Genomic DNA, 11,632 nt, shown 5'->3' on the forward strand with positions numbered 1-11,632 from the left:
TCACAGTAGTGGATTGGTGAAATATGTCTGCTCTCCATGAATTCCTAGAATCAGTCCTTAAATGTCCCTTTTCTAATCTGAATATCAAAAATTATCAGCTCGCGCTTCGCGCTCGCATCATATGGTAAGTGAACTACGTATGGACTTTGTGAATTCCTACAAATACCCCTCTTCGGGTCTGAATTTCCTAAATTTTCAGCTCGCTCTTCGCGCTCGCAAGATTTGATTAATGAAATTAGATGACTATGGTGAGATGTGTATACTCTTAATGGATTCCTAAATATAGTCCTTAAAATCTTCCTGTTTGGGGTCAATATTTACAAAAAAAAGTCACGCTTCGCGCTCGCATTATTTAGTGAGACAGGTACGTATCATGATTACAAAGGATTACATATAGAGTCCCTTTTAAGGTCTAATTATCAAAAATTTTAAGCTCCCGCTTCGCGCTCGCATCATTTGACCAATGAAATACATATACGTTTAATGGCATTGTCCTTAAAGTGATTCTATTAGGTCAGTATACCTGGCAACTGGGCGGGCTTCGCGCGCTCACTACATGTATAGTGACTCAAAATATTTGCTGGTGCCTCCCCCAATGCCATGACCCACGATACGCCACTGCTGGGCCAAACACCATGGACAGTTCTAGCGATACTGCCACCCGACACTACTACTTTGCCTTCTGGATGTCCACGGCGTACTATATCTTTATTGCTTTATTTTGTTTCTGTTGCTGTTGCGTCTATACTGCCTTGGTGCTTGTGCCTTTGACATATCCCCGATAGGCTGCAATAGTGACAATGGTAACAGTATACGAATCATGTACAGGATATAAAAAAAAGTCCTATGAAAGTTAAGCAAAGATGATTTTGGGTACATGGGACCTGACAACGAAATTAAGGGGATTTTGGTCAGAAAAATATAATTGACGAAAAGGTTTTCGCTCCAAAATAAAGTAGATTTTGGTGGTGATGCCTATGGTGTATGACACAAAAAAAACGAGGGGTGCTTCAGCTGACCCACAATGCAACACCCCCGCTTTGGAGGGCCTTTGCAACCATTTGCAACGAATGCGCAGGCGAACACTCGGTGCATGTGACGTAATGGAACAGGGGAATACCCACTCTCTTGCAAAACTGACATTGGGTATTCCCCATTTATGACGTCAAAATCACCCTTCTAGATCATTCTCCGTGAGCGCAACTCTGGTATAGATAAGGCTCGGTAGTATTCCTTCAGCACAGAGCATCCTCAGACAGACAACTGTCAACATCGACATTAACACATTCTTACAAACGAAAACTGTAAGTATATTGTGCACCTTCATGTTATTCCATACTACTGGTATAATCATTTAGAATTCAATGAAGTAAAGATGTTGACGATCTATATGCGAATTTATCGCGGGATTGATTATTGCAACAGAGGAGAGTTTGGCATTCAGTTTTGCTTGATTATTTTGTCGGATGAAACATTGGGCAAGGCAGACGGAGTGCCTATAGCTCAGTTGACGACATCGACCAACATCATGACCCCAACCCCCGTCTCAATCTTGAGATCTTAGGTTCACAATAATAAAACAAGAATAGCTTGAATCTAAGCTGGCAGCCGTCTGTCTCGAGGAGGTTTTAAACATTTGTTTTAATTTTTTATTTATTTTTCCACTGTAATTGATGAGTGGAGCCAACGGAGATAAGCGGAACAACCAATATAATAGAGACCGAAGTTTTTGGTCAAGAATCTAATGTGTTAGACCGTGCTAGTCATTATATTTTAGGCATATTTTTTAGGAAATAAGGGTGTACCAAGTATTCGGTGGCTCTATATCGCGTTAGGCCTGCAGATTTGTCACAATCGGTAGCGGCCAATCAGTATTTTTTCTTGTAATTTCTCTTCATCATGAAGGCATTTCAAGGATCAGACACAATGGCAAATAATGAAGAACACGAGACAGAGGCAATGATGGTGGATGATGGAGACAGTGGGATGGGATCTACCGACGAATCTGGTAGTCGTCGGGATTCTCTCTCTAGCATGGCGAGTGCGAATTCATCGGCGACTTCGAGCAACGACTCCGCAGTCGAATCCATGTCTGATCGGCGTAGCTCACTCAGCTCGAATGCGAGTTCGATGTCGGGCATGAGTGACAGATCCCTTTCTGCGTGGAGTAAGTTCTCATTTTATTTCCTTTTTTCCTCGTATACTTAAATCATGCATGGGCGATTTCAAGCGGGAGGGGGCCCGGGGGCAACCACCCCTTGTGGATTTCAAGTAGTGATAAAAGGGAAAAGAAAAGAGACAGAAAATGGAAGAAAATGTGAGAAAGAAGGGGATAAAAGGAGATTGGTTTTGACTCTATAATATCCCTCTTATTGATCTGCCAAAAAATCATATTTTCCCATCATTATATATGAGAATAAAATTACGATTTATATATGCAGGTGGTCAGAGCAGTGATGCAGGTTATCCGGACAGCAACTCATCAAGCCGGAGATCGTCGCTATCGAGCGTTCGAAGTGACGATAGTACAACCACGATTCGTAGCGATGCGACGGCGACATCGATGAGTTCGGATCAAACTCGGACCTCAAGATTTAATCTAGACGACTCGAAATCGACAAGAGATATCGATTCGACATCGGGTAAGCTGCTTCGTATAAGATAGCGCTCCTCGGGGTAGATCATTTACATAGTGTGAAAACAGACAACTCAAAGAAAGAAAAAAAAATACAACTTTGAGAAAATTTCAACAAAATTAATAAATACGAAAATTATGAGTATTTGAACAATAAGATAATTAAGGATGTGGACCTTCTCCATTTTGCGATGCGACCAACATTGTGTGATGTCACACTTTGACACGTTTTCCCAATTACTTTTGAACACATTTTGCTTAAATTTTCTCTTTTATCAAATCTATTCATAGATCAGATATTTAATTTCATGCTGGAAGGATAGAGGTTTCATAATACATGTATATATCATGGTATCATATATATCATTAGAATGAGATAAATATTTCTTTCGGATTCTAATCATTCTCAGTGTGTAAAGGGAAAACTTAAAATGATTTATAATCACAATGACATTTGCAAATAAAACTTATACGAACAGTATGAATTATACAGTGCGTATCAAAAAAAAGTTTACACTTAGAAAAAATCCTGTAAAATTATATATTTGTTATATCCTGACAATTTTTCCACATTTTAGCATTGGTACAGATCCATTTAAGCAAGTGACGATATAACTGTCGAAAAATATTTCCGCTTGAGTGAGCACCACTTACTTTTGAAAAGTTGGTGAAAAATGATTTGCGCAGAACTTTGAAATAGTTATGCGAATAAAAGTAGACCTTAATCATGAAGAACACGTGGAAATTAGCTAGTAAAATTGATTTGAAGATATCTTTTACCTTTTTAAACTCGTTTCCTTGCCCAAAACAGTTCGAAGAGTGCATTGCGCCCCACCCCACTCCCCCACACACCGAGTCCATCGTGACGATATTAGCTTTACACTGAGCTGTGATTTACATGAAATGGCTTAGGCTTGATTTTAATTTTGTTAATCATTGCCAAGCTTGGGGAAAGTGTGGAGAAACAAGTATTAAATGAAAAATGAAATGTAAACCAACTTTAAATGATAAAAACTTAGTAAAAAATGCTGGAGATGTCTGATATAAACTTTTGTTCAGATTCAGTTATGTCCTCAGATCTAGCTGGCACAAAAGGGGTAAAGGTTGTGCTTACTAAGTGTTGAAATTTCAAATTTGGGCGGCAAAATTGTTACAAAATGCTTGAATGTATCCATTTTATTTCAATTGGCTAAAAGTGCTAGGGAAATTTATGAGAAATGCTTCGCAGGTTTAGTTTGATTTCGCCTTTTCCCCTTGACGCAGCGTGAAAACAAGCATTTCTGCGCAAACAGATTTCTGCGAGCTTTACAAAAATGGTCAGTGCTCACTCAAGTGTAACATTCTGTCAAAACTTTTACTTTCATTGGATAGATGAGAACCAAACCCATAATTATATGTGAAAAAAATACCCACATGTTGTATATTTTTTAATTCCCAGGGCTTTTTGAAAGTGTAAACTTTTTTTTGATACGCACTGTATAGGTACAGTATATAATATTGTTCGTAAAGTCACGTGTAACAATTGAAAAATAAGAATTAAGTCCTCCCCAAATTCATCAACAAACAACATGACCATGGTTATTTCTTCAATCATTTTGTGCAAGAGTGAAAGCTAAAAAACCACAGTGATATGACATGAAATATAAAATTGTCAAAACCGATGTGATATCTTTCTTCTCAATATTTATATTTCCTGCATTAAATATTCCTCTTCATCAAGGTCATACACGTGTCCGCACCCCATACAACCACCGCTCCGGCACTACAAACACGACGACCACCACGCCCAGATCGGACCCGACTATCGAGATCAGGGTTGAGGACTTCTGCGGCAAGACGCACATCGTCAGGGTCAGGCCGACGGACACCGTCCGAGACCTCAAGTGTAAGATTAAAGATAAGGTGAGGGTAGCCCCTTCTCAGCAGCAGTTGACTTTCCAAGGGAGACCCCTCACGAATGACGCAAGCACCGTGACATCATGTGGACTCGAGAATTCGAGTACCGTGCACTTGCTGGGTCGAATGTTGGGCGGTAAAGATAACATGCATCGGGTTGGCTTCGTCTGAGATGACGACCACGACAAGGACAAAGATGGGAGACCCATGAGAAAAAATGAAAGTGGTACATAATGCATGTAATAAGTTCAAAAAGATGTAATGGTATTCATGAAGATAAAAGTGTATTGGAATAAGAAAAATAAGTAGAGGAAAAGAAGCAAGAGATAAAAAGACAAAGAAAATAAGCAGGAAAAAAGGAGAGACGACGACGATGATGATGATGATAACGAAGAGGAGGAAGAAGAAGAATACAGTGTGTGAGGAGAGGACAGAGAAACTAGAAGAAGAGGATGATGATGATGATGATGATGATGATGAAGAAGAAGAAGATCTCTATAATGAAAAAGAAGAGAAGATGGGGGCGCTCTCGCCCAGAATTTTTCAAGACCAAGAAAAAAAAAAGAAAGGAAAGAGAGAAAGGTGAAATATGATACTATTTTTTAAAATATTATATCAAAATCTATCACAAAACTGATTTTTTTTATAGAAATGTCGACATTTTTACTCTCTTCCCTTGCTAGCAATTTTTTTATCAATTTTACGCGATACACCATATTGAGCCCCCTCAAAATATTTGAAATATTTGGCTCACTACGCCACTGCACAAATTTATAAAAGTGATAATAAGCTATATTAAGAATGCCACTTTAACTTCGATCAGGGAAGGGGGGGTCTCTTGCTTTGATTGTCTGTCTGAGATTATCAATGATTCCCTCCATTCTAACACGTGACCTGACGTCATGGTTACCATGATAGCTGCCATCTTGAGCACGGATATTATCATCCCATCATTGAAATTCTATGTATCTTAACTTTAGTATATATTTGTATTGAATTTTAAATCGAATCTAAATGTATCAATTTGTATTCATTTTATGCTAGTCTAGAGCAATCTTCTCTTGACCATGGATTAGTAAGTGATAGATTTAAATGGGATTTTATGGTTGTACTAATATAAAATAGCTAAAACTAGGAGCAGCTATTTGCAGCGATTCTTTTCCCCCATTATCTTCACTCGATAAAACTGCAAAATCAACCTGTGTTTATTTTCCGGTTTTAAATTGTGGACATGATATTGCTTTGAAGTCTCGTTTCAATATTTACTGAGTTTACACGCTGCATTGGCTTTTGGTTCGTAACCAATAGCCGATACACGTGTAAACACGCTAATTATGAACTGCGTATGTATATAATGCGTATGTTATTGTATTATCATGGTAATTTGTTTTTGGGGGTTTATTCTATAGATACTGTGAATCTGATGTTAGAAATATGTATACTGATATCAGCTACATGTACTTTGAAACATTTCTGTATACCCACCGATATTATCCTTCCAAATAATATTATTGAAATACTCCGATACCATCGCCTTGCACAAATGAGGGAGTGAGGGGAAGGGAGGGGGAGGAGGGGAGGGGGAGTGGAGGGAGGGGTGGGGAGAGGGGGTGGTGATGATTGGTAGCATGAATGCCACGGATGTTGTTCGAAGACTCTTCATAATGCTATATAATATGGTCGTTCATCATTTGTTTGCTATTTTTAGGTCACTGGGGAATTCCACGCAACTACCTTGTACCTTGTAGTTCTGGGGCCGTTTCATAAAGCTGTTCGTAAGATAAGAGCGACTTTAAGAACGACTGGTGAACCTTTCTTACGCGCTTAACCATCGCCAATGTATTTACCATTTACCACAAGAAAGGATCACCAGTCGTTCTTAAAGTCGCTCTTAACTTACGAACAGCTTTATGAAACACCCACCTGGAAGGGTAACTCAGGGCTGATGAGAGTGGGATTATTATTACTCTGTTTTGCTTTGTTGCAGGTTTTGCATGTTTAGTTTTGCTTTAAGTATGTCAGTGCTTTTGGAGGATACCATATATCCGCTGTGAGATTATTCCAGTGGGAGATTGCTTCAGGGAAGAAGGAATTAGACAGTTGGGTAGTTGTGATGAACTTTGAAGTGACGTCATACAGTTCATCATGGGATCTTCTTAATCTCGTTATTTTTCTAGTGGCATATTGATTTAAGTCAAGTTAGTTTCTCCATGGATAATCTTATATAAGTTGATGATTCGGTGATTTCGCCTCCTTTCTTCAAGAGATATCCAGCCAATTAGTGTTGTCATTATGTTTGTAACACTAGATCGATCCCGTGTGTAGTTCCCTGTGACGAACCGGTCGGCTCGTCTCTGAACTTTTTCCAGTAATTTGGTGTTCTTGACTCTGCCTGGGTGCCATGCTATTCTAGGTGGGGTCTAACAAGTGTGAAACGACTGTGAAACAACTGAAACGAGCCATAAAATGCGATTAAAATACAAATTCGTGAATATTCATCAAATGTCACATAGAATCGATTGGTTATTTTCAGATTTATTAATGATTTATTGCAGAATTTCGATATTAGCAGGGATTTACATATTTAGAAAAACTTATTTGTATCATAACAGAAATTATATTCTTGTTTCTATAAAGTCAATGTGGTATACAATATACACACTTGACACTTACAATTTTGGGCAACATACTGTCCATTGTGTGGGGTAATGAAAAACACATATTCTGGGCAATTATTATATAATCGAGCAAATTTATTACCGAATTGTTAGTTTTTATTACCCAATTTGTGTGGACAGTATGTTGCCAATGCAGGGTTGGTTGAAAGTTGGACATTTTTGCCCAATTGTGTTAAGAGTGTATGGTTTTTCTTTTCTTTAACTTTTAGTATGTAATGTTATAGGCCTTTATATTGCATGATAGTGTTTTTTTTTTGTTTTTTTTGTTTTTTTTTTTAAAACAAGTGCACACCTAGTTACCAATATTGCATATAGCATTTCCATTTATTTGAAAGCAGGATAAAAGAGCATTGTAGATCAAACGCCTTGCTCACGGGCATAGGTGCCGCGGCCGGGGATCGAACTCCGGACTTTCCATGTATAGCCAGGCGCCTTAGACCACTCGGCCACGGCACCTCCTGTGATGCCTGTATTACCGTTATACTGCCCTCTATGAACAGAAAAAAAAACATTTTCATTGATATTTTTGTTAAGGTATAATCCTTGCAGTGTTGTGTTTGTTGTGGTGTAGGGAGTATTTTGCAAAAAAAAGGGAGCATTGGAAAACAATATTTGTAAGCTTATAATTATTGTTAAAAAATGACAATTGAATAATAAAAATATTTTTACCAGTACGTTCATTATTCATTATTTGTCCATTGGTAAGTGAGAAAGGCTGGTGCCATTGTGCAAGCAGGGGGGGAGGGCTGTTTTTTCTCTCTCAATGATTTTTATAAAATTGTTTTGCTTGTAAAGCAAACTGGGGGATAAAGAATTGACTCCCTATTATCAACTTACGAGGAATGAATGAATGAATGAACGTATCAGATAATTTATGATGATGGTGATGATGATGACAATGATGAAGATGATGATAATGATGGTGGTGGTGATGATGATAATGATGGTGGTGGTGATGATGGTGATGATGATGATGATAATGATGATGGTGGTGGTGATGATGATGATGATGATAATGATGATGGTGGTGGTGATGATGGTGATGATGATAATGATGATGATGATGATAATGATGATGGTGGTGGTGATGATGGTGATGATGATGATGATAATGATGGTGATGGTGATAATGATGTGATGATGGTGATGGTGGTGTTAGTGGTGGTTTTGGCGATGGTGGTATTGGCGATGGTGGTGGTGGGTGTGGGAATGATAATGATAATGATGACGGTGGTGGCGATCGATGATGATGATGGATGATGATGATGGTGGTGGTGGTGGTGGTGATGGGTATGATAGTGATGATAATGATGATATGATGGTGAATGATGATGATGGTGGTGATGATGATGATGATTATGATGATGATTGTGGTGGTTGTGATAATGTGGATGATGGATGATAATGATGATGATGATGGTGATGATGGTGGTGGTGGTGGTGGTGGTGGTGAAGATGATGATGATGATGATGGTGGTGATGATGGTGGTGGTGGGTATTGGTATGATAATGATAATAATAATGATGATGATGATGATCATAATCACGATCATGAGGGATTGGCGACAAAATTGATATTAATTCAAGGAGGTGCTAATTTGTAGCATGAATCAGACGTTTGTTGTTCAAAGACCCTTCATCATGGTCGTTCATTATTTACTATTTATAGATCACTGGGGAATTCCACGCAATATGAAATGAGCCATATAATGCGATTTAAATACAAATTCGTGAATATTGATCAACAGTGGCGTACCGTGGGTCACGGCATTGGGGGGCACCAGCAAAATTTTTGAGTCACTAAGTGAGCGCGCGAAGCGCGCCCAGTTGCCAGGTATACTGACCTGATTGAGACATTTTAAGGACAGTGCCATTAAATGGATATGTCTCTCATTGGTCCAATAATGCGAGCGCGAAGCGCAAGCTTAAAATTTTTGATATTCAGACCTAAAAAGGGACATTATAATCAATCTTTTGTAATCAAATCATGATACGTACCTGTCTCGCTAAATAATGCGAGCGCGAAGCGCCAGCTGATTTTTTTTGTAATTATTGACCCCAAACAGGAAGATATTAAGGACTAGGCCTACATTTTAGGAATCCATTAAGAGTATACATATCTCACCATAGTCATCTAATGGGAGTGCCAATAAGCGCTTGCTGATTTTGTTAAAATCACATCCAAACATGCACATAAAGCACTTGGAATCTTGATTAACATACCCATCTCACTAATCGAATCTTGCGAGCGCGAGCTGAAAATTGAGGAAATCAGACCTGAAGAGGAGCATCTTAAGGCTTGTAGGAATTCACGAAGACCATACATAGTTCACTAACCAAATGATGTGAGCGCGTACCGCGAGCTGAAAATTTTTGATATTCAGATTAGAAAAAGGGACATTATAATTAATCTTTTGTAATCAAATCATGATACGTACCTGTCTCGCTAAATAATGAGAGCGCGAAGCGCCAGCTGAATTTTTTTTGTAATTATTGACCCCAAACAGGAAGATATTAAGGACTAGGCCTACATTTTAGGAATCCATTAAGAGTATACATATCTCACCATAGTCATCTAATGGGAGTGCCAATAAGCGCTTGCTGATTTTGTTAAAATTACATCCAAACATGCACATAAAGCACTTGGAATCTTGATTAACATACCCATCTCACTAATCAAATCTTGCGAGCGCGAGCTGAAAATTTAGGAAATTCAGACCTGCAGAGGAGCATTTTAAGGCTTGTAGGAATTCACGAAGACCATACGTAGTTCACTAACCAAATGATGCGAGCGCGTAGCGCGAGCTGAAATTTTTTGATATTCAGATTAGAAAAAGGGACATTTTAAAGACTGATTCTAGGAATAATTCATGGAGAGCAGATATATTTCACCAATCCACTACTGCGAACGTAAGCACGGACAGGAAATGTTTTATATTAAGATTACAGGATTTCGTTAAATAGACAATGCAAGCACCAGGAACATTGAAGACATAGACCCTGAGCAAATTATGTTTCATAAAGTTATGAAAAAAATGTTTCTTATGTAATATAACAAAACATAATTATGATATTATGATATAATGATATTATGACAAAATTATGATATTCTGAAATAATGATATTATGATATAATATAACATTATAATGAACACTAATGTCTTCTTTCCCACTACGTTTCTCTTCCTTTTTCTCCTTTTCCTCGTTTTTTTTTTTTTTGGGGGGGGGGTCAGCCGATGGGGGGGGGGCACGTGCCCCCTCCGTAGTTACGCCACTGCACTCTATTCAAGTTTTGTGAATCATGAAAAGGATGAGTGAGTGGGGATCTTCCTTACATTAATAATGCGAGCGCAGAGCGCGAGCAGAAAGTTTTTATATACATTTTGAACTCATTATCGAAAACTTACCTGTAAGGACTGCTATTGTACTTAGTCATGACGACGTTACATATTTCAACAATCAAATAATACGAGCGCGAACCGCGAGTTGAAAATTTTGGCATTTCTGCATAAAGAATGTACAATTTTAATCAATTTTTGTAATCGTGAACAGGATAGGTATATAACTAAACAATTTCTTGATGCGAGCGCAAAAGAATCGAGATTTAGACTAGACCTAAAGACGGGACAATAATATTCATGTTTCGTAAATCATGAAAAGAATGAGTAACTAGAAATCTTCCTACATTAAAATTGCGAGCGCAAATTTTTTGATATTGTGAAATAAAACTGAATAATTGAAACAGAACAAACTGCATATCTGAATAAACATACGCGAGCGTGTTTCAGATTAGACCTAGAATCTGGGTGGGCATTCTAAATACCCTTTTTATCATGAAAATCGATTAAGTGAGCGAAAAGCGCGAGCTTAAAACATTTGATATTCCGATCTGAAAAGGGTCAATTTAAGCTCTGTATTTCAAGCACTTTGCAGGAAATTGTGAGGTGAATACGGATCACATTAAAAAAAAGGGCTTATATGTTTCATTATTATTGAACAGAGTTCGGAGGAAACTATGGCTTTGGCCTCGTCGAGCCGCTGCACAGTGAGCCGGGGCGAAACAAAAGTGCGCCAAAAGTCATTTTGGGCAATTCCAGACTTTTAATTGTTATCATGCCTAGCTGAAAGACAATACTTTGAAGAATATTTCAGCAAAATATTTCATTCCGGAATTTGCATAAAGGTTGTTAATTTCCTACCTCAAATCGTAAAATGTGACATTTTGCGAAATGTCACGTATATGACATATTCCTAATTAAAAAACAGGCCATTCTAGGAGGTTTTTCATGTACGAATCTGAAATGGCTCCCACATAATCCTGATATATTATTTTTTCATGTGAAAGGGTTCAAATGAGATAAAAGGCATCTTTTAAGAGGTTTATATGATGATTTTTCCTCGAAATAGGCTGAAAAATCCATGT

The 11,632-nt window shown here is 38.1% G+C and overlaps 1 protein-coding gene across 1 annotated transcript; it reads left to right on the forward strand.

Annotated features, from left to right (window-relative positions):
• The first annotated feature begins 1,165 nt into the window (after nucleotides 1-1,165).
• LOC121427678 (lisH domain-containing protein C1711.05-like) lies at nucleotides 1,166-4,972 on the forward strand. Its single transcript, XM_041624198.1, has 4 exons — nucleotides 1,166-1,304; nucleotides 1,906-2,167; nucleotides 2,442-2,642; nucleotides 4,356-4,972. Exons 2-4 carry the CDS (start codon nucleotides 1,927-1,929, stop codon nucleotides 4,700-4,702), a joined length of 789 nt encoding a protein of 262 aa, XP_041480132.1. The 5' UTR covers nucleotides 1,166-1,304; nucleotides 1,906-1,926; the 3' UTR covers nucleotides 4,703-4,972.
• Nucleotides 4,973-11,632: the final 6,660 nt, after the last annotated feature.

This window comes from Lytechinus variegatus, chromosome 14, assembly GCF_018143015.1.
Source record: "Lytechinus variegatus isolate NC3 chromosome 14, Lvar_3.0, whole genome shotgun sequence".
Classification (NCBI taxonomy): Eukaryota; Metazoa; Echinodermata; class Echinoidea; order Temnopleuroida; family Toxopneustidae; genus Lytechinus; species Lytechinus variegatus.

Bases quoted from the DNA above. Each gene is read 5' to 3' on its own strand.
- LOC121427678 (XM_041624198.1), top strand. From the start codon at position 1,927: ATGGCAAATAATGAAGAACACGAGACAGAGGCAATGATGGTGGATGAT. The intron at 2,168-2,441 runs GTAAGTTCTCAT...TTATATATGCAG, and splicing joins CAGATCCCTTTCTGCGTGGA to GTGGTCAGAGCAGTGATGCA. The intron at 2,643-4,355 runs GTAAGCTGCTTC...CTCTTCATCAAG, and splicing joins AGATATCGATTCGACATCGG to GTCATACACGTGTCCGCACC.